At 63.1% G+C, this 25,213-nt stretch overlaps 5 protein-coding genes and 1 non-coding gene across 7 annotated transcripts in view; 3 read left to right on the forward strand and 3 right to left on the reverse strand.

Annotated features, from left to right (window-relative positions):
• ABCA3 (ATP binding cassette subfamily A member 3) overlaps nucleotides 1–2,269 on the forward strand; it is a 29,831-nt gene extending 27,562 nt beyond the window's left edge. For both annotated transcript variants that reach the window (XM_035548808.1, XM_035548809.1), the window contains exon 31: nucleotides 520–2,269. In XM_035548808.1, coding sequence (XP_035404701.1) covers nucleotides 520–651 — 132 coding nt within the window. In that variant the 3' untranslated portion in view covers nucleotides 652–2,269. The remainder of the gene's footprint in view (nucleotides 1–519) is intronic.
• Nucleotides 2,270–3,448: 1,179 nt separating this feature from the next.
• On the reverse strand, nucleotides 3,449–7,880 carry MCRIP2 (MAPK regulated corepressor interacting protein 2). Its single transcript, XM_035548831.2, has 5 exons — nucleotides 7,749–7,880; nucleotides 7,528–7,606; nucleotides 4,635–4,762; nucleotides 4,460–4,561; nucleotides 3,449–3,896 (listed from the first exon to the last, which is right to left on the reverse strand). Exons 1-5 carry the CDS (start codon nucleotides 7,798–7,800, stop codon nucleotides 3,838–3,840), a joined length of 420 nt encoding a protein of 139 aa, XP_035404724.1. The 5' UTR covers nucleotides 7,801–7,880; the 3' UTR covers nucleotides 3,449–3,837.
• Nucleotides 7,881–9,260: 1,380 nt separating this feature from the next.
• Nucleotides 9,261–9,331, forward strand: TRNAG-CCC (transfer RNA glycine (anticodon CCC)). Its single transcript has one exon. It is a non-coding gene; the product is annotated as a tRNA-Gly (tRNA).
• A 267-nt stretch (nucleotides 9,332–9,598) lies between these two features.
• On the forward strand, nucleotides 9,599–12,708 carry METTL26 (methyltransferase like 26). The gene is made up of 6 exons (XM_035548797.2): nucleotides 9,599–9,837; nucleotides 10,994–11,156; nucleotides 11,318–11,377; nucleotides 11,814–11,881; nucleotides 12,151–12,229; nucleotides 12,311–12,708. The coding sequence occupies exons 1-6, from the start codon at nucleotides 9,647–9,649 to the stop codon at nucleotides 12,356–12,358; spliced, it is 609 nt and encodes a 202-aa protein (XP_035404690.1). The 5' UTR covers nucleotides 9,599–9,646; the 3' UTR covers nucleotides 12,359–12,708.
• A 150-nt stretch (nucleotides 12,709–12,858) lies between these two features.
• WFIKKN1 (WAP, follistatin/kazal, immunoglobulin, kunitz and netrin domain containing 1) lies at nucleotides 12,859–15,840 on the reverse strand. The gene is made up of 2 exons (XM_035548796.1): nucleotides 15,511–15,840; nucleotides 12,859–14,624 (listed from the first exon to the last, which is right to left on the reverse strand). The coding sequence occupies exons 1-2, from the start codon at nucleotides 15,745–15,747 to the stop codon at nucleotides 13,134–13,136; spliced, it is 1,728 nt and encodes a 575-aa protein (XP_035404689.1). The 5' UTR covers nucleotides 15,748–15,840; the 3' UTR covers nucleotides 12,859–13,133.
• A 3,950-nt stretch (nucleotides 15,841–19,790) lies between these two features.
• Nucleotides 19,791–25,213, reverse strand: part of RAB40C (RAB40C, member RAS oncogene family) — a 33,413-nt gene continuing 27,990 nt past the window's right edge. The window contains exons 5-7 of the mRNA XM_035548924.2: nucleotides 25,019–25,096; nucleotides 24,313–24,535; nucleotides 19,791–22,932 (exon numbers count right to left, since the gene is read on the reverse strand). Of these exons, the coding sequence (XP_035404817.1) occupies nucleotides 22,652–22,932; nucleotides 24,313–24,535; nucleotides 25,019–25,096 (582 nt within the window). The 3' untranslated portion in view covers nucleotides 19,791–22,651. The remainder of the gene's footprint in view (nucleotides 22,933–24,312; nucleotides 24,536–25,018; nucleotides 25,097–25,213) is intronic.

A 25,213-nucleotide genomic window follows, 5' to 3' on the forward strand; every position in this document is an offset into this window, starting at 1 on the left:
GCAAGGGTGGATGGAGGGGTGGCTGCGTTCCTGCAAGTTCACACGCTGATTTTGCTTGTGTACATCTCAAAGTATTTCCTGAAGGCTCTGAGACAGCCGGGCGGTGGAGGGGCTGTGTTTGGTCATCACGTCCATCCCAGCTGGTGTCTCCCTGCTGGGAGCACAGCACGGGTTCCCGTGAGCCAGCACAGACCCACCAGGACCTGCGGGGTTTGAGCCTTGCTGCTCCCTGCTGCTCTCCGGGGCTGCAGGCGGTGGCTTTGCAGAGCCACCGGCCCTGTTGGACCCCAGCCCAGGAAACGTGTGTATTTTTTTAATGGGCTCGGGTACTCTGCTAAATAATGGTACTCTGCTAAATAATCCGTCTCCTGGCTTCTCACCACCCTCCTGCCAGGGAAGGTTTTGCTGCCCCGTGGTTTCCATGGGGAAAAGCTTTGCTCTTTCAGTCGCAGCCTGCTGTGGCTCTCTCCAGGATGAGGTATCTGGCAGTGACTGGTGCTGCTGTGCTGTCCTGTGCAGGTCTTTGGGGCCTTGGAGAAAGCCAAAGAGAAGTATCGCTTAGAAGACTATTCGGTTAGCCAGATATCCCTGGAGCAAGTCTTCATGAGCTTCACTCGCTTCCAGCACTACACAGAGGACAGAGGGAAATGAGCAAAAGCCCCCTGGTGTCCTTCTTCATGGACTGGCCCTGCTGCCTATACATAGTATATATAGAGACAGTAATTTATATATCAGCGTGTGTCTTAAATAATGTATAAATGTAAGAAAATTTTCACTGGGGTGGGGAGAGGATGGAATCGTACCCTCTGCTCTCGGGAACATAAGCAGTGCGTGTGCATTGTGTGCTGCCGCAGCGCACGTGCATGGATATGGGTGTGCGTGTGCCTGCGTGCGCATGTGACACTTCACTCGTCATCATTTGTCCCCATCTACAAAAAAAAAAAGAAGCCCCCAAAGCCGGGGAAGGCACGGATGGGTGCAGACAGGCCTTGTGGGCTGGGCTGGAGCTCCATGGGCAGCGGGGTGCAGGGGCCTCGGGTCCCCACACACCCGTCCCGTCCCCCCCGCACACCCTGCCCGACACTCACACGCATCAGGAAGTTGCTTCATGGTCTGTGCACGCATGTTGAATTGTATTCTGTTCGGTGCTTTGGTTTGCTTGTGGTTTATCAGGATGCTGTTGAATAGCTTAGACCCAAAATATGTGCTGGGTTAATTAGGGTGCTCTGTGGTTGCCCTCGGAGGCACTTTGCCCTAGCTGGAGGGGACACAGAGGAGCAGCCGCAGGTTTTCCCCAGCAGCAAAACTCCCACCCCGAACGCGAGCGGTGCAGGAAAGGCAGAAAGGACAGGCTGTGTCTGCACGGCCCTGGTTAGCGCGAGCAGCGTGTGCTGAGTCGTCTCCGTTGGCACCAAAACCCCTGGTGCGACCTCCCCAGGCTCCTGGTGCCATGGCAAAAGGGAACCCCGAGAGCTCCTCTTCCTCCCGCTGCCCAAAAACCTCCGTGGGTGCCGGCGAGCTGGGCAGCAGCCCAAGCGGTGTGAGGCTGTGCGGGGCTGGCGCTGGGCCGGGGGAGGACGCCCTGATGGCGAAATGCCCAGCGCGTGATGAATCCTGCCCCGGGGCTCAGCGAGGAGGTGGCGATGGGTTGGAGGTGTTGCAGGCTGCCTGGGCATGCTGCCTGGCTCCGTGTTGCGTCCATTAAAAGGTTTAAACAGCAGCACTGCCCTGGAGCCTGTTACGCAAGCTGCAGGACGGGGCTTGGAGGCCGGCGATGCTCTTGCTGCTCTGCCCCCCAAGTCCCCCCCCCCACCGTGCTGGGCTGCAACCACCTGCGCAGCCCCCGGTGAGGCTGGAGCTGTGCGCGGAGCCCAAAGGCAGCGACGGGGATTTATTTTGGTGTTTCCCAGCGTTGCTTTTTGTTTGTTTGTTTGTTTTACATACGTGTTTATTCTTGTCTGTCTCTAACTAGTCCCTGTGTCACCTGCGGGCAGTCCCCTTCTGGCTGGCTGCTCCGTGATCAATGCAGAGCTATTTGCACTATAGTAATACACACAATTGCACATACTAAATGAATTAATGTTTATGGCAAGGGGTGCTGATTCCCTTCCTGTGATTGCATTGTCAGGGGTTGGGTTACATTTTGGGTTGGGTTTTTGTTTTGTTCCTGTAACTGAATCATTCTTTCCTGTTCCATTTTTCCCTTTGCCTAATGTTGTTGTTTAAAATGATGGTGCATCATGTTATTAAGAATTTCCCTGGATCTTAACAAAGTCTGTTTTTATTGGTGAGCAGCAGCCCTGGAGCACCTAGGAGCCCCCTTGAGCTGTGGGTGCAGGGGATTTGCTCACTGGGAGCATCCCTGCACCACGCGGGGGCTAATGAGGGAGCCAGGGAGGAAAACCCCAGCACCCCTGCCCTTCCATGGCTCTGAGCTGCTCAGTTGCAAGGAAGGCGTGTGGTGCTTTCTGTTGGGCTGTCTCGGATCTACCAAGAGCGTGCTGGGACTCACGGTGCTGGCTGGGGGCAGGGGGAGACGAGTAGGACAGGGCAGAGCTGCGCCCACGGAGGGGAGCAGTGGGGGCAGGAGGGCTGGCAGGGGGAGGAGAGGGTTGACGTGGTGCAGGATGGCACAGCCACACACCTCCAACACGGGAGGTTGACCCCTGACATGGGGTGCTGGGTGCATGGGAACGGAGCCCTGCCTGCGGGTCCCTGACCCTGATACGGGACCAACAGCACTCCTGGCCTGTGCTGGAGCTGGTCCCAGGCGGGCACAGCCACCCTGTGGCACAGCCGACGCCGTGTGGTGGTCCCCAGGGCCCCGTCCTGCACCTCTCCTCCTGCAGGGCCGGGATGCCGGGGGTGCAGCTGCTGCTTGGCCCCAGGCAGGAGCAGCGGGGATTGGGGATGTGGCTGCTCTGCCTGCCGGGGCTGCAGCACTGTTCTTGTTCCCACCATAGGAATAAAACAGATTTTTTTTCCAGTGGGTGTCTTCTGGCCTCCTTCAGTCAGGGGCAGCTCCAGCCTGAGTCCCATGGAGCCTCCTACCCCGGCAGAGGGGTGGGCTCCAGCTTGGGACAGCAAGGGAACTGGGGGCTGGTGGTGTGCCATGGGGCCCTGCACTCACCGGTGGGGCTGCCAGCAACCCTCTGCGGGGAGTGTCCCCCTGTCCCTTCCCCAGCAGCACGGTGCTGGCCCTCGCCCCCTTCCCCCTGCTGCTTTACCCCCATGTGCTGGAGAGACGACGCACAGCGCGGCTCTGACCACCTCCTGCCCTACCCCACATCCCCCCTGCCCCAGAGGTGCAGCCGCCTCCGCCTGTACGGGGTGGAAGAAGCAGGAGGCAGCTCCGAGGAGGGCCCAGAGGAAGCCAGGGGGCTGCTGCAACTCTCCCCCAGCTCCACCAAGCAAATCCTCCCCGGCCGGCCGCAAGCGCCTCGCCACGGGCAGTTTGAGCGCTTTATTGTCTGGCAGTCCTGCTACAGCGACCTGCTGCCCTCCGGGGGGGAGGCCGCTCCTGCCCGGCCCCAGCGCGGCACCGCAGTGTCCCGGGGGGCTGCCGGAGCCGCAGACGTCTCAGAACTGGCACTTGAGGAATCCCGGCCGGGGCCGCTCGCGGCTCCTCCGCCCTGCGCAAGGAGCAGGCGTGTGGCCGGGCATGGCTGTGGTCCGGTCCTGCCGTCCTCGGTGGGCTGGCAGAGGGGTCACTGGGTTGCTGACATCTTGTAAAAAGGTGTTTCTAAATACCACCGAGTCCAGCGTGTGACCAGAGGCTCTTAGCTTTTTTTTTTTTTTTTTAAGAAAAAAAAACTTTCTTCCCTTTTATGATATGTTTCAGATTTTGGCCAAAAATTGTTTTGCCCACCACTCCTCCAGGTCAATGGGAACAAAGTCTGAAAGAGAGGGGAGGGAGAGAGCATAGGAGAGCAGCTGGAGAAGGCAGCAGAGCACAGCGTGTTCCCACCAGTGTACGTCCCCAGTGTCTATTTGCCACTGGGAAAAACAACACGGGGATCCCCACTCCCCGGTGCCCCAGGCTGGGGCTATGGGGCCCTTCTCTTTTTGGGGCTGTACCCTCCTCGGCTGCTGCAGCGGTCCCGGGGTGGCTGTCCAGAGAGCTCGCTCCAGCCGCCCTTATGGACATACGTTGTCCCCTGCCTCTGTGCTGCGTGCCCAGGGCAGGGGAGGCAGCTCCCCAGGGCAGGACCAGGGGCTCTCCGCATGACATCGGCCCCACCTTGGTGGCTGGAGAAGGCACCGCTTTGAGACAAGGCGGCAGTCAGACATCCTGCTTGCTTGGGCCTCCAGCAGGGCCTGTGGGATGCCCCCCATCCCCAGCAGGGCACCCTGGGGCTGGCCCCAGCCCCGCACTGGCCCCCCCATCCCCACCCTGTTCCCCACATCCCCTCTCCACCACAACCCAACCCCGCGCTGGGGCCGCACGCCCCTCACTCACATTTCAGACTGGGGTTCGGGGTTTTCTCTACGTACTGCACGGGCCCGCGGGCACTCTCCCCTCTCTGGCTGTCGTCCAGCTGCTGCTCGACCTCCTGCCAGGCTGGGGACAGAGGGCAACGGGTGAGGCCCGGGCCAGCAGCGCCCTGCGGGCCTCCCCCCCGAACCCCCCGCACCTTCGTATACGAAGCGGACGTTCTCCTCGTGGGCCGCCGTGTAGCACTCCTCAGGCCCCGGGGCGTGCGACAGCAGCACCTGCGGCCGCTTGCCGTTCACTCTGTTGAAGACGAGCTTCGGGAGTGGGCTGCGGGAGCAAGGCGAGGATTGAGGAGGAGGAGGAGGAGGGCAGTTCGGCCTGTCAAGCTCCGGGGGACGCTCGGTAGGAAGGAGCTGTGATGCTTCGCTCTGCAGCGTGGCCGGTGCTGGACGGGTGCCGCAGGAGCTTGTGCGAGCGATGCACACGTGGCCAGCCCCAGCCTCGAGCCCGGCCCGCGGGGCTGCCAGGGGACAGCGGGGACACGGCCGTGCAGCACGGCAGGGACACTGCGGCTCAGCGCCGTCCCCTCCCCATCGCTCCCTTCTGAGAGCCACAGCGTGGAGGGGCAGGATGGACAGACAGACAGGGCTGGCACCCAGGTCCAGAAGGCAGCGCTCAGCAATTCCTTCTCCCCCAGGAAAAAGCTGAAGCACCCGCTCCAGCCTGGGCCAGAGGTGCTGCTGGAGGGTGGAAGAAGGCCACGGGTGGCAGGATCCAGACCAGCCCTGAGGCAGGTGGCAGTGCCCACAGGCAGGTCCCCAGGCCAAGCAGGGACATTTGCTTTTCAGGTTTCAGCTGTGCCCCCAGCGAAGGCAGAAGGGTTGCTGCAGGATGACAGCACGCTCGCTAGGCTGGGGGCACAGGGAAGCAGTCTGGGCCCAAAAGTAATGGGGAAAAGCGTGCCAGGGTGCACGGGCCTGCTGCTCAGCCCCGTGCAGGGAGGCAGCTCTGCACTGCCAGCTGCCCCCACGGTGCCCTGTCAGCACGCACGGCCGCTCACAGCCACGCAGGAGACATGGGGGGGGACACATGAGCGTGTGGCAGCCGCAGGTGGCACCGGGAACCTGCCAGCTGCTGCAGCTCTGCAAAGCCTGGAGTTGGCGTGCTTCAGGGCAAACACCTCCACCTCACGGCGAGGGGAAACCGAGGCCCGGAGGCATTAAATGAGGGTAGCGCGCAGGCACGTGCCTGGCCAGGCAACCACGCAGCCTTGGACTGCAAACCTTGGAAAGCATTAAATTGATGCAACAGGCAGCAAGGAAAGGTCACCCAGCCTGAGAGGAGCCTCTGGAGGGTGAAGGGCACCACGGGTGGGGGAAAGCCCCAGGCTGCTCCCAGCAGAAGGGGACAGGGATCAGCCCCAGAGGAACTGTGCCTGCAAGCACCGGAGGGGAGATGACAGCAAAAGCAAGAGCTGCCCCCTCCCGCCCTGGCACTAAGGAAATTTGCTGCTGAAGAGGAATTGCTGAAACACCAGGAAAATGGAAGTGAGATGTTGTTTGGGCAGTGGGAAGTACTTTGAGCACAGGCAAACATCCGAACTCGTGATGCCGAGCTCGCTGGAGCGGCCCTGCTCCTCCTGCTGCAGCAGCGGGGTGCCCAGCTCCAGCAGCACATCCACAAGGCACGCGGGGAACCGGGATGGAGATCTGGGAACTGGGACCAGAGCGGGCTCCCCGTGACCTGGCACCCCTCCTGCCCAGAGCAGAGCACTCGAACCCATCTGGAAACCCTGCGAAGCCAAACAGACCGAAACTGAGGACCTGGAGCGAGGCTCAGGAGCGTGCTGCACGCGAAGGTTCAGTATTAGAGCTGCCCTGCGCAGCTCTGGGGCAGGACATGTTTGCAACGGTCACGCTTCTCACGGGACAAAGTCTGAAAGGCCCCAGAGCACGGGAGGGGGGGGGGGGGGGGGGGGGGGCACGGTTTGCAGAGCAGCAGAGAGCTGGAGCAGGCAGCCCCTGCCCGTGCCCCCGCAGCCTGCGGGAGCTGCCCCAAGGCACAGGGCAGGGTAAGGCTCCCCCAGAGCCACGCAGCCCCAGAACCAGCCCCAGAACCACACGCACGCCCCAGGGCAGCGAGCACGTTCAAGCGCCTGCTGCAGGGAGCGTGAGCAGGCAGCCTGCCCTAAGGAGGGGGAACGGTTCAGCAGTTAATTTATGAGATGACAGGCAAGAAAGCAAGCTGGAGGTGAAGCTTTTCTTATTCAATTCTTGAAGATGGAGGAAAGGGGAGAAAGCAGCGTCGTCTCCTCCCGCTACAGCCAGCCCGGGGCTTGCCCCAGCTCCCCAGCCCCACGCCTGCTGCAGCAGCGTCCTCCTTCAGCGAGGTTATCTCCCCCCTCCAGTTGCTTAACCCCCTTCCACCAGCTCCAGCGACTCCTGCTAAGAGCTGGGAGCCCATCCCAAAGGCTTTTCTCCCCCTTCCTTGGGGAGGGAAAGGGACAGGTGGCGAGGGCAGGGAGCAGACCCAAGCCGCAGGGGCTGCCTCACAGAGCCAGCGAGCCGCACGGAGCCAGGGGGAGCCCCCTTCTCGCAGACCCCGGGGGGGCCGAGCACACCCCGGGCGGGCAGTAACCGACCGCAGCGGGCCCTGCCGGGCTGCTGGAGGCGCTGCGTGCACCCGGGGGAGGCCGAGCGAGCCCCGCTCCCTGCCCCGGCGCTTGCACAACTCCGCCGGGGCCGGCCGCGGGGGGCTCCCAGCCCACGGCGGGGGGGAGCTCGCAGCCCGGTGCCCCCAGGCTTTGAGGGATCGGCCTCGCACCCAGAGCGGCCCGGGGGGCCCGGCGAGGCTCCGCGCCCCCTCCCCGCGGGGCTCGGCCCCCGCAGCGCCCCCGGCAGCCCCCACAGGGACCCCTCCCCCCCCCCCCCCCCGCCGCGGTCCGGTCCCCCCAACCCCTGATCTCCCCCTCCACACCGGCGGGGGCCTCCGGGCCCCGTCCCGCCCCCCCCCCCCCCCCCGTCCCGTCCCGTCCCGGCGCCGCACGGCCGCGGTCACCTTTCCCCAAGGTCACGGCGCGGCGCGGGGCTCACCTGGCGGGGGGCCAGGCGCCGGGCTGCAGCCGGCCCCGCGGCTCGCCCACCTTGCTCTCCACCGGCTGCTGCGTCGGACCTGCGGGCGGCAGCGGCCGTCAGAGCCGGGCGGCGAGGAGCTTGGGGTGGGGGGGGGGCACCGGCACCGCCGCTCGGCCTCCCCCCCTCCTCCTACGCCCGTCCCTCTTTGCTCTGCCCCCTCGGTCCCCGGTCCCCGCTACCTGTGCGGCGCTGCGTGGCCAGCTTGCTGGGGCCGCGTGTCAGCGTGTACATCCTGCGGCCCCCCCCCGACGGCACGGCCCGGCCCGGCCCGGCACGGCCCCGCCGCTCCTGCCGGCCGAGTGCGCTCCGCGTCCCCCCCCGCCCCGCGGGCCTTTAACCGGGCCCGCCCCCTCCTTGAAGGGGGCGGTTCGCCGGGCGCGGGGCCGTGGGGGGCCGTGGGGGGCCGTGGGGGGCCGTGGGGGGGCCGTGGGGGGGCCGTGGGAGCTCGGGGGGGGGGGGGGGCGCTAAGAGGTGTGCGGGGGGGGCGCTGCGGCGCGGGAGGCGCGCGTGGGGCGCGGGGGGGCCGTGGTGGCACGGGGGCCGGGGAGGGCGCAGGGCACGGCCCACGTGGAGCGCAGGGGCGGGGAGGGCGCAGGAGTCACTCGTGTGACACCCGGGGGACACGCGCGGGACCCCTGGGAGGACACATGGCACGCGCAGGGGACAAGGAGGAGTGGCGGCTGGGACGCGCGGGAGCGGGCAGGGGACGCTCGGGGGACAGCGCGAGGTGCCAGGGCACGGCCGCGGTTGGCACCGCGTGTCCTGGGCCGCAGAGGTGCCACCACCCCCTGTCCCTGCGCGAGGGGACAGCGAGGGGGCCTGGGTCTGGGTGAGGGCAGCACCTCCCTCCTGCCGCTCTGTGTCCCCAAACCTGCGCGGGGCTCAGGGACCCCCCCCGGGTGCTGCCACCCACTGAGCCCGGAGGTCCCCGAGCTGTGTGGGCAGGAGCAGCGTGCCCCCCAGTGCTGCTCCCCACAGGGCCACCCCGCAGCGCAGGACGAGGGGCTGGGTGGCCGCGGCCCCATCCCCGTGCTGAGGTGACCTTTGGACGGGGAAGGTGCGCCGAGGTCTGTGGGCCAGAACGCGTGGTGGGAGGCGCGGGGCCAGGGCTGGCCCCCATGCCGGGGCGGCGTCACCTGTGGGGTGCTGGGGGTTTTGGGGAGAGGCTGTGGGACGAAGCTCGTCGGGGTGGTGAGGATGCCCCAGCCTTGCTCCGGCGCCTGCACAGCCCTCCAGTGCCGCTCGTGCAGTGGGGACGAGCAGGGCCGGATCCTGCAGGGTGCTGGGCACCCCTGGCCGGCCCACGGGGGTGCAGCCAGCAGCCCCCCCGGAGCTCCCCCAGCCCCTCCAGGATACCTCACACGGCAGACCCTGGTTAACGTGACTGTAACCCTGCAGCCCCGGGGGACCTCGGTGTTCCCGTCCTGCCACCAGCTCGCTGCCGCCCGGGGGGGGGGGGGTCGTGCCTCAGTTTCCCCGCCCGAGACAGAAGCAGATTGCCGAGGACACCTGCGTGCACACCGGTCACCGCGTGGCCTCCCCACGCTTCGCTACGCACAGGCCCGGAGCCCCGCAGCACCCCGGGCTTTGGCGGGGGCACCGCGGCCGTCGGGGGCCATGGGGGGGCGCTGCAGGAGGGGAGCGGGGCCGTGGCGAGCTCAAAGGCAGCAGGGGCGGAGAGAAAACCATCGGCGCCGCTGGTGTAGTGGTATCATGCAAGATTCCCATTCTTGCGACCCGGGTTCGATTCCCGGGCGGCGCAGCAAGTTTTTTCTTCCGTTTACTTTTTTTCTTCGATCTCCACGAAATTCGCTTTTCACCTTTTAACGTAAAACCGCCGGCTTTTTGCCACGTTCCGGGGCCCGGACAGCGGCGGGGCGGCTGTCGGTTTTTTTTTTTTTTTTTGGGGGGGGGAGGGGGGAAGGAAGGAAGGTGGCAGCAGCCCTGCGGAGCGGGCTGGGAGCTGTAGTCCTGTGCCCTGCGCCTACACTCCCCAGCGTGCCGTGCCGTGCCGTGCCGTGCCGTGCCGTGCCGCGCCGCCCCGAGCCGCCCCGAGCCGCGCCCCCCCCGTCCAACCATGCTGGCGCCGGCGGCGGCGGAGCGGAACAAGGGCCCGATCCTGGCGGTGCTGCGGGAGTACGCGGGGCCCGGCGCCGTGCGGGTGCTGGAGGTGGGGGCGGGCGCGGGGCTGCACGCCGCGCACTGCGCCCGGGCTCTGCCGCACGCCCGCTGGCTGCCCTCCGACGTGGAGCCGCGGGCGCTGCGCAGGTGAGCGGGGCCGGGGCCGGCGGCTCCGGGCTGCCCGGGGGCGGCCGCAGCGGGAACCGAGCCGGGGCCGAACCCCTCCGGGGTCTCCAGCCGGGAGCGTTCGTTTCTGGGCGGCTCCCGGGGAGGCCCGTGCGACGGCGAGGGGATGCGGGGGGCATCGCGCCTCGCTGCCCACCGGCACCGCCGGGAACCCCGACGGAGCCGCCAGCCCCGCCGACGAGCCGCCAGCCCCCCCCGAGGAACCGCCAGCCCCCCCCGAGGAGCCGCCAGCCCCCCCCGAGGAACCGCCAGCCCCCCCCGAGGAGCCGCCAGCCCCCGGTTGTTCGCGCTGCGGGGCTGCGTGCGGGGCCCCGCCGCGCCCAAATGCCCATTCCAGGCATTGCAGCGCCGGACGGGATCGGTTTTCCATTGAGGAAACCAAAATAAATGCGGGCTCTTAAGCGGAGAGGAATTCCCCGGCAGAAAATAACTCCCTTCCAGCGGCCTGGTGCCGGGGGGCAGAAATAGCCGCCTGGGCTGGGGGGCGCAGCCCGCGTCCTTCGCACCCGTCCCCTCGCCGGGAGCGGCCCCGAGCGCACACCGCCCTGGTTAAAAATACTCCCCGGGCTGGGGCAGAGGTTCAGCGCGGGGCGAGACCGCCGTGCGGCACTCAGAGCCCTTCTCTGGCCGCATCTCCACATCCAGACTTATTTTCAGAGCCAGGATGGAGGGGTTGTGCTGCTTGCCCTGAGCCCTTCGGGGACGGGGCTGGAGGGGGAGTACTGGGACCTGAGAGCAGTTTCTAGAGGGTTTCTCTGGGATTTTTCAGTGTGTTGCTTAAAGTCAGGTTTGCAGGAGGCTCTTCTCCACGTGGCTGGGAGCCGTGCCGCTCTTGGTGCTATGCGGGCTGGGAAACTCCTGCTCTCCAAAGCAGCTCTCTGGATGTGAGCGGAGGCAAGGCTCATCCAGTGCCCCGTCATCCCGCAGCCCTGAAGCACCAGGCTCCTCGCCTTGTACAGAGAGCCAAGTGCCCCCCTCCTCTGCTGGGTTGCGAGCACAGCCTTATTACTAGACATCAGAGACTCCACCTGGGAGACGCTGCCGGCAGCCGGGGCGGGTGGGCTTTGGGTGCTGGTGCGGGGCCACGCTGGGGCTGACACGAGGGTTGTGCCCGCAGCATCGCTGCCTACGCAGAGGCCATGCAGGTGCCCAACATGCTGCCGCCCATCTACCTGGACGTCTCGCAGGGCTGGGAGACCTGGGGGGGCACCGAGCCCGCCACCCTCGACCTCATCGTCAGCATCAACATGATGCACATCTCGGAGCTGCGGTGCACGGAGGTGAGCGGTGCCCGGCACCCCTGGGGGCGTGGGGGGCTCAGGTGCAGCTCCTTGTATTTACTGGGGGGCTCGGGGCGATGGCTGCAGTGCCCAGGGTTGGCAAATCAGCTGTGGGGTGTCCCTGGCGTGCTGACCCGGCCCCTGCCTCTTTCTTTCCCCAGGGGCTGTTCAAGGGTGCCGGGGTGCTGCTGAAGCCCGGAGGCGTGCTCTTCACCTACGGGGTGGGTGCTGCTCGGCCGAGAGCCGGGTGGGAGCACGGCAGTGGGATGAGGGGTGGCCCTGGGGATGCTGGAGCTCCTGGTGGGGGGCAGAGGGGAGGATTCCCTGGGCTGGGAAAGGGGGGGCTCAAGTTAAGGGGGGGATCAATCTTCAGGGGAATGCTGTGAGCCCTGGATGGGGCTGCTTTGGCCATTAGCCCCCAGCACTGGCGGGGTGCTGTCTGCTGGGGTGTAAGCACTCCTGCGTCACCCCAAAACACTCTGCAGAGGAGCAGAGCAGAGGCTGGGAGCCCTGTGGTGAGTGACAGCATCTGTGGCCCCTTCCAGGGCTGTGTCCCTTCTTGCTTGGCCTCTGCATGGCAGGGACAGGGACAGGGACTGGGGATTCCAGCAGGGAGCCGTGGCTCGAGCCCACAGCTCCGGCTTTGTGTCCCGGCAGCCATATGCTGTGGATGGCCAGATCAGTCCCCAGAGCAACGTGGACTTTGACCGCAGCCTGAGGCAGAGGTAGGAGGGGGAAGCCAGGGGCTGGGGGTCCAAGCAGCCTGCCTGGGGCTGCCGGTGGCCCTGCCCGTGCTGCCCGCCCTGCTGGCACTGCCCACCGCGTGCTGGAGGAGGGAGCTCCCTCCGAGTGTGATCCCTCGGGAAAAGACCTAAAGCAGAGGCTCGGGGAAGCCCCCACACCTCGGGACACCCCTGGGAGATGGGGGTCATTCTGGGGGTGAGGTGTCCGCCTGCCCATCCCTCTGTCTCACCGCTGCCTCCCTTCCTGGCAGCAACCCCGCCTGGGGCCTTCGGGACACGGCGCTGCTGCGGCAGCTGGCTGAGGCCAACGGGATGCGCCTGGAGAGGATGGTAGGTGCTGAGACCCTGGGGGGGCGGTCCCCGTGCCGGTGGCCCTCCCCCCCCCACCCGACCCCAGCTCTGTGTTTGCAGGTGGACATGCCGGCCAACAACAAGAGCCTCATCTTCCGCAAGCAGTAACCCGCCGCACCCTGCGGGCACCTCCCGGCACGGCTTTGCAAGGGGCCGGGCACGGCAGCGAGGGCGCAGTGCCCCGTGTTGCCCTGTGTCGCTGGGCTCGGACGGTGCTCTCGGGTGCATCTCCTCTGGCTCCATCCGTGGGACTCCCTGGGTGGCGCAGCGGGCACAGCCTGGGAGGGGGCGCAGCACGGCCGGGCGCAGGGTGCAGCTCTCTCCCGGTGCCGGTTTCCGTGTCTCTGGGCAGGCGCCGTGCCGAGGTGTGGGACCCCGTTCCCCACGTGGGACCATGCTACTGCCCCCAATAAAGTCTGGGGGGGCCGCGCCCCACCAGCAGCTTCCCAAGAGCTCCAGCCCGGCCGCCGCGTGCCGTCCCTCTGCCAGAGACACATTTGGGGTGTGGGGGGGGCTCTCCCTCCATCACCGCCCCCCAGCACTGAGGCTGCGGGGCACCGGTCCCTGCCCAGAGCCCTGCGGCACGCAGCTGCAGAGCAGTGCAGAGCTCGAGGGCATCACGCTGCACCCGAGGCTTCGGTGCTGCAGGAAGGGTGTCGTGGGTGGGGGTCTGGGCAGACCCCTCTGCAACCCAGCCCAGTCTTTTATTGCTGCTGCCCAGGCTGGGGGTACACGGGGAGGGCATGCAGACAGATAAATTACAGGGGAGGGAACTACAAAATGGTGATAACTGCTAAATAAAAGCTGCGGGCTTGGCTGTGCAGTCCCCCCCCCAGGGGTCTGCAGCCCCGCAGCCCCCGCGTCTGCGCATCCCGGCTCGCCCCTAGTCCTGGAAGCGGTTGAGGAGGTCGCAGGTTTTCTTCTCCATCAGCTCGTAGATCTTCTTCACCCGCTTGTCGTTGGCTGCCCGGACGTAGCTGCTGGGGTCCAGCGTGGCCATGCCGTCATGCACCTCGCCCATGATGATGAGCGGCCCGTCCTCGGCCGTCATGTTGGGGCAGGGGCAGCTCCAGTCCATGTCGGTCAAGGTCACTTCCAGATACTTGATGTTGAAGAACTTGAGGCCCATCTTCTCATCCTTGAGGACGTCCTCGAGGGCGAAGCGGGCGATGCCAGAGTCCTGGTCCTCGACGATCTCCATCAGCCGCCCCACGATGGCGAAGTCGCTGCGGCAGAGGCTCAGCACCATCTTGCTCTTGAGGCGGCAGGCCTTGCACTGCAGGCTCTTGGGGAAGGGGCATACGTCCTCGCAGGTCTCCTTGCTGTCGAAGTTGTTGTTGTTGCCCTCGCAGCCGCCATAGACGAAGGAGTGGCACTGCTTCAGCAGGTGGTTGTAGGCCCAGCGGGGCTCCCAGTTCTGGCAGGGGCCCTGCACCATGGGCAGCAGGCAGGTGGGCCGGGCACTGCCCAGGCAGGCGGCACGGCACTCCTCGTACGTCTCAAAGTGGTTCCTGTTGGCGCCGCAGCCGCCGTAGCGGAAGGTGAGGCAGGAGCCCTGCTTGGCGTCAAAGTGCCAGCGCACCTCCAGGGCCTCGCAGCGGCGCCGGTCGGGCTCCTTCAGGCACTCGGCGCTGGGGAAGGGCTGGGGGCTGCTGGCTCGTGGGGCCCCCCCGGGCTCCCGCTTGAGCACCGAGAGCGGGAAGTCGGCACGCAGCAGCCCGGCGGCGTTCCTGGCCGTGCAGGTGTAGATGCCGGCGTCCTCTTGGCGGGCGTTGTAGATGACCAGCTGCCCGATGTTGGTGACCACCACGTTGCCGTACATCTGGTCCGGCCGCATGATGAAGTTCTCGGCCCGGTCGCTCTGCTTCTCCCAGGTGATGTCGGGCCGCGGGCGGCCGCTGACGTCGCAGCGGAAGCTGACGGTGCCGCCGGCGCGCACCGACTGGTGGAAGGGGTTGCTGTAGAGGGCGGGGGGCACCGGCACCTCGGGGCCGGCGCCTGGCGTGGGCCGCGCCGTCGTCTCCCGCGGCACGGGGCTGGTGTCGGGCCAGGTGAAGATGTACTTGCAGGGCACGGTGGTGAGGCGCGTGCCGCGGAGGCACGCCTCGGCATCCATGTAGCACTTGTTGTAGTAGGTGAGGCCGTCGGAGGCGCAGGTGAAGTTAGGCTCCTTCTCGCAGCGGTCCTTGCACTTGCAGACGGGCTGCCCGTCCCAGATGTCGCAGTCGGAGCCCTGCTGTGCGCAGACGAAGCTCTCGCACGAGGGCCCGCGCCCCAGCTCCAGCGCCGGCAGGCTGCCGTCGGCGAAGCGGGCGGCCACGCAGCTGCGCAGCCCGCAGACGTTGGTGCAGCACTTCTCGAAGCCCTCGCAGTCCTGGCCGGGAGGGGAGTGGAAGGGAAGGGAGGGGAGAGGGGGGTCAGCACTGTGCCACAGCTGCGGGGATGCTCCCACTGCCAGAAAGCCTCCATCATTCCTGGGCTCCTCTGGGTGTTGGGTCCGAGCTGGACCTTCCCTGCACAACCGTGTGTCCCTAGACCCAGGTCGACCTCAGCTCCCCCCGGGATGGTGGGGGTGAGGCAAAGACAGCCCCCCCCTGCACAGCGGTGCCAGGCTGTGGGGCAGCACGGTCACCCGGTGAAGACCTGCCACCATGGGTGCACTGAGAGGGGACGTGGCACAGTCCCACCCACCACGCTGCTGTGTGGCTCGGGGAGTCTGCGAGCTTTGGCTGGCTGAGGGGAGGCAGAACTCGTTGCAGTGATGAACTGCAGCGTGGTCACTCCCCTGGGATGGGCAGCACTGGGCTCCTGGGAAAGCTGAGGGGCTTGGTGGGGGGAGCAGTCCCAGTGCACCCACACCCCTCGTCTCAGCGACGGCCCCACAACCAGGTGGGAGCATCCTGGGAGGGTATGGGGCGGGGGGAAGGTCTTGGACATGGAGAGTGGCTGGGGGGGGGGACATGGTGGGGCAATAAGCCGCAGCTTTGCCTGCTGCAGGGCTTGGGAGCAGCCCCAGGGCACTGCTCGTGCATGGCAGAGTGAAGTTGCAGAGGGGCTGAGCACGCGGGGCACCGCATCCATCGGCTGCAGCCTCTGGCGCTGGAACCGGCCGTTCTGATGCGCTGGGAACCAGCACCCCCTGGGGACACCCCAGCCCCACGGGTGCTTCTGAGCAGCAGGGTGCAGCGCCAGCCCCAAGCCCCAGCAGCACCCAACCTTGTCCCGTCCGTGCCCACAGCCCCCACGCAGCCGCCGCTCACCTGGTCGGCCTGGCACTCCCGCTCGCAGGTGCTCTGCGCGTCCACCCACAGGTTGGGGTTCAGCTGGTTGGGGCAGACCCCCAGGTGCCGCATCCTGGCCGGCTGCAGGCTCAGCCCGGCGGCGGCGGCGGCCAGCAAGGGCAGGAGCAGCGCCGCACGCATCGGCTCAGCCCCGCCGAGCTGCCGCCCGCCTGCGCGCGACCTGGGTCCCGGGCGGCCGAAACTCCGGCGAGGCATCTGGCTGCCCTGTGCCCTGCTGCGAGGCTTGGGACAAATCACATTGGATGGAAGGGAAAAAATAAAAAAAAAAAATCAAAAGGAAGGCAGGGAGGACAAAGAGGAGGAGGAGATGAGGTCCAAACCTCTGCGGTTTAGCACGCCTGGAGCATGCTGTCTCTCTGGAGATGCTGCCCGGCACCTCCGTCCATCGTTGAGCTCAGGGTGATGGGGACAGCATCGCGCAGCGGTGGCTCAGCCTCGCCGGTGTCCCCGTGCTGGCGGGGGGCTCACTCCATGCCTGGCACCCCAAAGCTGTGGCAGTGGCGGCAGGGCCAGGCTCCCAGCACGGCGGGAGCGGGCAGTGGGGCTGGGGTGCAGCCTGCGTGTGGGGCAGGGGTGGAAGGGGAGGACGGGAAGGTTGTAATCTGAATCCCCTCCCTTCTCACTGATGTTTCTGGGTGTTTGGAATGGAAAAGGCGCTGACCTCAGCCTCTAACCCCGTCTGAGCCGATCGACTGGGCAAACACAGGGGGGAGATCAAAGGCAGAATGCGGAAAGTCTCCAAAGAGAGAGAGTGAAAGGAGGGGAAAAAAATGCCCGGCCCATGGAGTCAAATTCCTGCAGGATGAGAAAACAGCCAGAGCCTGTTGTCTGCCCGCCGTGGCTCGGCCACCCCGGGTCTGCTGGCGGGGAAGCAGCCGCAGCCCCCAGCCCCACGGCATCGCCGGCCGGAGAGCCGGGCTGCAGCGGCTGGGCAGTGGGGCTGGGGGGCTGCAGGCCCGGCTGCAGGGCTGCTCCGGGACCCCCACCCCACGTCTGCCTTCTCTTCTCGGCACCTGCGGGCTCCCCGAGCCCCCCGTAAACCCACAGGTTTGTAGCTGGCCCTCCCTCCCCGCTCCAGCAACACCCGATGATGATTTGCAGCTGGGTTTTTACGCTCTGTATTTTTCTGATCTGGGGAGTGTCTGGGAGGCAGCGCCTGTCCATTCCAGACCCCGGCTGGACGCTGTGCCTGGGCTGCAATCCCACCTCAGCCTTGCACAGCACCTCCCGGAGCCGGCCCTAAGCTGGCAGGAGCCGGCCCTTGCTCCCAGCCAGATTCCCTTAATCCCCGCTGGAGACTGACCTGCAGCAGGAAGGGTTTCGGAGCGGCCTGGGGAGCATTAACTCCTGCAGCACTGGCAGAAGCTGCGACCCGAGCCATGGCGCCTTTGACCTGGGAGCTGGATGAGCAACAAACCCCTGCAAGGCGGGCCTCTCCTGGCTCAGGCACCCCTGGGTGTGCTCCCTTCTTAGCTTTTCTTTTTTTACCCCCAGCCTGTCATAGCGCTGAGGGGTGACAAAACATGCAAGTCAGCGCCAGATCCAGGCTGTCACCGGGCATCACCCCGTTCCCCAGGCACAGGGGGACTTGGCACGGCTGCTGTCAGCCCCAAATGTGGCAGCTGCAGACGCCCAAGGAGGAGCCGTTGCCTCCTGCCCCGGGCTGGGTTCGCCCCGCATGGCCCCGCTGCAGCAGCTCCCTCCCTGCAGCCCCTGCTTGGTGGTGTGGAGGGGTCAGGATCTGGCCAGGGGCAGATAACCCCTTGGCTGAGCTGGCCTGGGGCATGCAGGGGAGGTTGTGCTGCCCTGGGACACCAGTGGGGAGGCTGGCGAGAGATTTTGCAAACAGAGAATTGCATCAGAGCAGCCCAAGAGGCAGCACAGCAGCCTGGAGCCCCCTGCACCTCCTTGCACACAGCCACGGGGTTCTGTGTGGCGACCCCCCATGCCCCCATCCCCAACCCCCCCCCCCCACTCCAGCCAAGATGCAGACTCGTGGGCATCGCCACCACCTGGGGACTGGGCTCGAGAGCAGCCCGGGGGCTCTCGGTTGCTTTGGGCCCTGCTGGGGGTGCCCCAGGTCCTTTGGAGGGTGCTGCTGCAGGGAGGACGAGGAAATCCAGAAGCCAGCTTTTGTCCCCGTGTGGTTACAGCACTGCGAAGATCCGGGTGCTGAGGCTTGGGTCAGCTCCTGCACCGTTCCCAGCTCGGGAGCAGGGGGAGCATCCGTGGGTCACACTGAGGCACCCGGCAGCCTGAGGTGCCTCATCCCCCTGTCACCGAGATCAAAGCAGCGAGGCCAGGACAAAGGCCTGGGGGGGGGCGGAGGGGCCTGCTCGCTGCGCCGTGCTCTCCTCGCGTCCCAGATACCCGTGTGGAACTGTCCCCGAGGGTGTTTAACACAAGGCCCTGAAGCACAAAGTGGGAAGATGAGTTCCCTGCCATGCAGCCTCGGTGCCAGCCAGCTCCCCCCCGGCCCCGTGCTCCTCCGGGGCGGGCACCTCCAGCCCTCGCCTACCCCGGCGGTGGTGCTGCTGCTGGTGCCTCAGGACAGGGTTGTCAAAGCAATCCTCCTGCCCCCTGGAACAAGCACATGATAAACCTTCATCATCTAAAGGCTTTCAGTAATTGTAACTTCATCTTCAAAACTCCCTGTCTCTGCATGCCAAGGTGCCAAAGTCCTGTGAGGAGCAGCTGAGGGAACTGGGGGTGTTCAGTCTGGGAAAGAGGAGGCTCAGGGGAGACCTCATTGCTCTACAACTACCTGAAAGGACGTGGTGGGGAGCTGGGGTTGGCCTCTTCTCACAGATAACTAGCGATAGGACTAGAAGGAATGGCCTCAAGTTGTGCCGGGGGAGGTTCAGGCTGGAAATGAGACATTTCTGCTCAGAAAGAGCAGTCAGGCATTGGGACGGGTTGCCCAGGGAGGTGGTGGAGTCACCGTCCCTGGGGGCGTTTAAGGAAAGGTTGGACGTGGTTCTTGGGGACATGGTTTAGCGGGTGACAGTGGTGGTAGGGAGGTGGTTGGACCACATGATCTTGGAGGGCTTTTCCAATCCTGATGTTTTCGTGCCCAGTTCTGCTCCCGGCCCCAGCCACTCCTCCGACATGCATCATGCACCAAAGCAGGGATTTTTGGAGGTCATTTCCAAGGTCACAGACATCGATGGTGGATTTTGCTCAGCAGCCCCAGCTGAGAGGAGCAGCACGTCCCGTGCCGCAGCGAGGATGGCAGCTCCTGCTCCAGCAATGCAGCCACCGCCCCCCCAGCACCGAGCAGCCGGGGTGCAGGCAGGCGAGCACTGCCTCCTCCTCACATCCCCCATGGAACAACCCAGGGGGGCACAGCAGGACGGACCAGAGCCACGGCATGCTGCGGACGGCATCTTCTTGCCCTGCTCCCCCCGCAGAGGGGCCGCTGCAGCAGAGCTGGCTCCTGCTGTCGATTCCCCCACCTGAAGCCACCCACCCAGACCGTGCTGCAGGAGCAGTCGCTGCCAGAAGCCACCCGGAGAACAAAAAGGGCTCCGTGACTCTTCCCTGGCCAGGCTTTTACCTTAGTTAAGGGTTTTCCAGGCTGCAGACGCTATCTGATTTCCCCCCTTACTCCCTCCCATCCCCAGCAATAATTACTTAAGCTGTTAAAACAAGCGTGGCCAGTCTGGTACGAAGTGGAAAATCTGATCCTCGGGAAGTGAGCAGGCAGGGGAAGAGGGAGGTCAAGGGGAGGTGGGCTGGGAGCAGAAGAGGATGGGGCGAGAAGTTTCCTTCCAGCCCCGGAGCAAGCTGCTGGCTCTGGACTCCAGCACCCAGCTCCCACGTCCATGGGATCGCTGCCCAAACCCACCTGCACCACAGGGAAGAGGCCTTCCTGCAGCCACCTACAGCACTCACCCTGTGCCAGGCTAGGCTCTGCTTTCTTAAAGCTACCCAGACTCAGCAATTATGTGACAATACAGCCTTTGATGAGAACAATTTTAGCTTTTGCACGTATGGAACAGGGTAAAACACCAGAACCAGCATCGTGACTTTAAGATTCCCACCCTCCCCAAAGGAAATCTGAGATTAATATCAGCTCTTGTCGCTGGATGACATGGAAGTGGCAATACACACCGGCATCACAAGCACGCCTGCTTTTGCCCAGCTTTGGGCAAAACCACCTCTTTTTTTCTTTACAGCTCTTCCAAACCTCCCCCCACCCCCCCCCCAAAAAAAAAACCTGATACAACTCCTCCACCTCCTGGTTGGCAGTTCAAAACAAAAAAGGCTTTAATTTATATAAAACAAAACCATGTATAATCAGTTGAACAACATTGACTGTACAAAGGAATAAAAAAATAAAAAGGACAGTCCAAGAAAAAAACAAAACACAACCCTCAGGAATGGTACAAGTGTTGGAGAGCAGCTAAAGACTAGTGTTGACATCAGATGCAAGAACCTCTTTTCCTTTTAAATTAAAAAATAAAATAAAATAAATTGCTGAGCAAACATTCCGGGTGAATCTTTCGTTCTCCCTCCAGACAGGATCTCTTGAACTTTACAGGATGAAAAAAAATCAGCTTTGGGCAAAAGGCGCAGGAGGTGCCACACGTATCAAAGCAAAACCAAGCAGAGGTACGTAAAGTTTTTCTACACATGCAGCAGCTTTGTGACTTTGTGAAGGAAACCTTCGTGCCTCTCCACCTCACGTGCCGGTGCCTGGCTGCTGCAGAGGCGAGAGGCCGCCTGCAGCCTGGCCCCGCGCTGCCCAGGAGATGTTTTCCAGGAGAAGCTGCCTTCTGCAGCACTGGGGTGCATCACCTGTTGGCCGTATATCCCCAGCCCGCCGGGCTGCTGAGCCAGCGATTGTCTTCTGCTGTGTGTTAAGTGATGGGAAACAGGTGCCAGCCATCCCAGACAGGTTCTAGAAATCCCCCGGACTCCGTGCCGAAATCGGCTGCAGCTTTGCTCCTGAGCCAAATCACCACTACAAAGGATTCTTCTCCCCCCTCTGCCCGGGGTTTAATTCTCTCCCCGCTCATTTGAGCTGGGCAATAAAGCACACCAGGGACAAGCCAAGAAACCCACCCCTGCGCTGGGTTTTGTTCCGCAGAGCGGGGAGGGGGAAGGCTCCTTCATGGCCCAGCGCAGAAGCGCCCTGCAGAGGGGCTGCCCACCCGCCTGCTGCTTGCACCAAGGGGGTCGTCAGCCTTGCAGAAACTGCTGCGGCTTCATCCTGCCCGTGCAACGCGACAGGGAGCTCTGGGAGGAGAGGAGCACACCCAGGCCTCGAGGAGTTGCTGACAACAGGAGGAAGATGGCAGCACTGCACCGCTGCTCTCCTCCGCAGAGACGAAGAGCAGTTCACTTTCTGCCACGGTGCTCACAATCCACACGTCCTGGATGGCTGTAGGAATCCATCAGCACAGCTCAGTACCGCTGCCAGGCCCTGCTCATCTTCTGCAGTAAGGTCTAGGCATGATTTTTAAGTTTCCAGGTGAACTTCCATTACAAATCAATACACTGCCAAGGGACTAAGCCAGGGATGCACATGCCTTTGTTTGACAGATCTTCTCCCGCACCACGCGCGTATCTCAAGCTCTTGCCACTGAGCCTGCACGTCCTCTAAAACCCAGGAGCAGTCCCACAGGGCAAAGCAGTTGGCTTTCCTGATCTCCTGCCGCAGCCACGAGCCGAGCACGCTCACCACGGCGGGACGTGGAGGCCGGTGACTGCTGTCTGCTGCGCAAACTGCGTCCAGCTTCCACACCCAGCCACAGCCCCACTTCTGCTCCTTCACGCTCCAGCGGGAAGAGCTGCTTCTGCCCCTTCCCGCTTTCATCCAGGAGGAGCCACAGCAGCATGAGCTCAGGCAGGACATCTTTGGGAAAGCAGAGCAAAAAAGCCAGGATTCAGGGCCAGTCTCACGGGGTGGCAATGCGAGGATCCCGGAGGTGCACGCAGCGCACCGCGTCGCGGAGGCAGGACTCTGCTGCATTGCTCCCAATACAGGACAAGGTCGGCACCTTCCCGCTGCTTTAGGCTCGGTGCTTCCCCCCTCCGCTCCTCAGCCCCTGATCTCTTCGCATCTTCCAACGCGCGCCTGATTGAGGCGCTGGTCAGTCGGTCGCCTGGGTGGGTTCAAACCTCAGAGCTGCCTTTGTCCTGCTCGCTGAAAACAAAATCCAGCCCCGGGCCTCTGCTCTGCCCCCGAATCGATTCTAAATCCCACCCTGCCTTCGGCACTCAAGTTTTAGGGAACGATCAGAGTAAAGCAGCTTGGGGTATGTAACACACCAATTGTTCTTTCCTTCTGCATATGTAGTATTTAAAAAACCCAGCATAAATCCTGGCAGCGATTGAAAGTCTCTTAAAGCATTTGTATATTTTCATCTTAAAATCCTCCATTTTTCCCCTTTTGCTGACACTGGTAAAGTTAATCCCGTGCTTTTATTTACATGGCTGCATAAAATTTTCCCTGACTGCTTCTTAAAAAAAACCTTAAAAAACAGGTGATATATATATATATGTATAATATTTACATAAATAAACGAAGAAGGCAAGCAGACTGCTTCCTTCAGCTTTCCAATTGGCCGACTCCTGCCTTTTTTCTTTTCTTTTTGGCAACAGCAGGTTAACATCCTGGTGAAATCGGCCACTAGTCCCCTGTCCCCATTTTCTTTACTACATCCAACAACCACTATTGCACCAGCAATCTGTTCAGGAGTCCAAGAGTTAAAGTTGCAGCACAGACTCTCCTTGCCTACTCCCTTAAGCCTCTCAATCTGCCATTAAATCCATTTCTCCATCGAAACTGGATGAGCTTTTTCCCCTTCCCCCCTCCCCAACCCGGCAGCTGCTGAATTTTCCACCCCAGGCCGAGAGGCAAAGCCCAAAGCATTCTTGGAGGGCCACTTGGCAGAGTCCTCTCCCCCCCGGCCGGCACCACGCTTCACATGCGAAGCCAAACGTGAGCACATTCCCAACGCTTGCATGCGCCGTCAGAAAAGCAGCCGAGGCCCATCCGAAAGGATCCAGTCGAAAAGGGTGAAGTGTGCAAACATCTGTACATCGGTGGGTGGGTGCGGACACGTTCGAAGCTCACGGCGCCTCCATCCTGCTAAGAGATCTTGCAGTTGTTGCGCGAGCAGTTCTGTGGGGGGCTCTGGGGCGGCCGAATCGACTTGGATCTCTTCAAGCTGTTGCCTTTGCTGCTGCTCCCACCGCCGCTGCTGGCCAAGGAGTACGACCGGCCGTGCATCATCACCGCGTTCATCCCGTTGGCCATCGAGAAAGATTTCAGGTGACTCTTGATGGTGACGGGCAGCGGCAGCTTGTCGATGAGGTGCACCGGGGTGCAGGAAACTATGGCTCGGCAGCACAGGTCCTGTAGGCTGAACACTGGTGGGAGAAAAGACCGGACAGTCAAGGTCCAAGAGACTTCAAGGGTTGCCTTCTTCCTGCACTCATTCCTTACACTGTGCAGTTTTTGCTTATAAGGGGAGAAGAGCTAATAGTGACTGCACGGGGGCCCTGAACAGACAGCAGATTAGTCAGGGTAGGTGTGGGAATAAAGGCTCCGGTAGGCTCTGCCTTTGGAGGCCAGGCTTTGCAGGAGGCCAGCTTTAGTGTCAACACTGGGCTCAGACGCTGCTACCCCTCCGCTCTGCACAGCGTGCTGGGCTGGCTCGTGCTGCTGCCCCACGCCTGGTTTTCCCCCGGGCAGCCTGAAGGGAAGGTAGGACAGTCTCGCTTGGGACCTACTTGGTGAGCAGCAGCCACAAGCTGCCTCTCTGCAGGGTGCTTGCAGCAGCGGGATCCCATCTAGCCAGAACAAGCTTCCCAGTGTCCTCGTAGCTCAGTGTAACCACGTGAATCTGCCTTGGGAAGTCGGCTTGGATGGGATTCCCCAGCAGCCGGCCACAGGAGGGCACACGTTCACCTCCAGCTGGCTGCCGAAGTCGCTCTGTTGCTCCCGAGCAGGCAGGCAGGCAGCAGTTACGGGTGCTGCCCTCTGGGAGAGGCTCGGGAGAGTCTGGCAGACACTTTGGCGAGTGGGGCCAGCAAGCGGGATGGGATCGTCCCTCCCTACCGAGCAGGGCGGCAGGACCACGACGAAGGCAGGTCATCCCTCGTGGGGTGTTAAACTCCTGCTGCTCAGCCTGCCAGCAGGACGTGCTGCTACCTCCAGCCAGGAACATGGGTCCTAAGGGTATTTTGCTTCAAAAGTTCAGCGGGCTGGGACATCAGGTGGCCTCTGCTCACTGCCTTCCGCACTGCAGCGCATGCACCTTGATATACAGAATATCCCAGCCCACTGCTTCACGCCTACAGCAGAGACATGGTTTATCCCCTTTCAACTCCTTGTGCTGCCCTGGGCTCACTCTGCCTCCACATCTTGCCAAAACAGGAGATACAGGCTCAGACAAGGATAAGGACAGAGTTGCTTACGCTTGGGTTCATCCCACACAACCATCTGACTGCAGTACTTTCAAGTTGTGAGCTTAATCACCCTAAGCCTCATCTAGAGTAAACACAGAGGCACGGGATGTCCCAGAGCAGTTCGGAGCCCAGACATGCTGAGCTGCCCTCTGGAGCTGCCCATCCCTCACTGCAGGGCTCTGGCACCAGCACAGGCAGCTTGCTGCAGCTCAGCTTCAGCATTTCACCAGGTCAGGTGCTTTCAGATCCCACGGGGACAAGCACATGTGCCTCCCACCCAGGCAGTGCTACCCCTCCACTTCAGCCCCTCCAGCTGCTCACACAGAGCACCCTCCTCACCTCTGTTGGGTCTCCAGATCTTCTCCATGCCGTGCCGCATGAGGACGATACGGGAGAGCTCCGTGAAGGACTCTATGACGTTGAAGTTGCACAGGGGGCTAACCTCAAAAAACGTCATGCAGTTCTTCTCCGCGTAGGCCCGGGCCTGCTCCGTGGGCACCTGCCGCTTGAAGGCGAGGTGAAGCCTGTTCCCCACCAGGATCCGGGGGACACCAGGGGCATGCTTAACAAAGAAAAAAAGAAGTGAAGAAAGTCATGGCTTGCCTTTAGTCACGGCAGCTGTCACCCAGCGTTCTACCTAGCTTCAACAGCAGTGACAGGCAAAGGAAGAGAAGCTGCTCTGACTGCTGAGCAATCAATACTACACGATGAAGACAACTCATTTGTCCCTTCCACAGTCCACTTTAGGGGGAACTTTCCTGTCTTTCTTGCCATTCCCAAGCCCTTTCCTGCTACTCCAGATTTATACCGAACCGATACTGATGGACAGACATTAAACTCTTCCTCTGCTTATAGTGGACTGTCATCATCTCTCCCCAGCAGAGCCATGCTTGTCCCCAGATCAGAGGTGGCACCTCCCTGGGGTTTTGTTAGACTGCTGCCCTCGTGCACCACGTTTCTCCCCCCACAGTTCCACACGCGTCTTGGGACACAGCTGGCACAGTAGGAAGCTGGTATGCTCCACAGGTTCTTCCCTTTGGCTTACCTCATCTATTTCCTTTATCCATCGATCTATCCCATCGAAGGACCAGCGGTTTGTGATGTCGTACACCAAGAGAATTCCCTGAGGGAAGAAAACACGCAGTCAGTAAGCCACGTGGTAGGCAAACTAAAAGGGAGATGCACCTGGAAGACCACTGCTATACCCAGAACCTAAAAGGCTAAACAAACCTTTCTCCAG

The sequence above is a fragment of the Cygnus atratus genome, chromosome 15 (genome assembly GCF_013377495.2).
Source record: "Cygnus atratus isolate AKBS03 ecotype Queensland, Australia chromosome 15, CAtr_DNAZoo_HiC_assembly, whole genome shotgun sequence".
Lineage (NCBI taxonomy): Eukaryota > Metazoa > Chordata > Aves > Anseriformes > Anatidae > Cygnus > Cygnus atratus.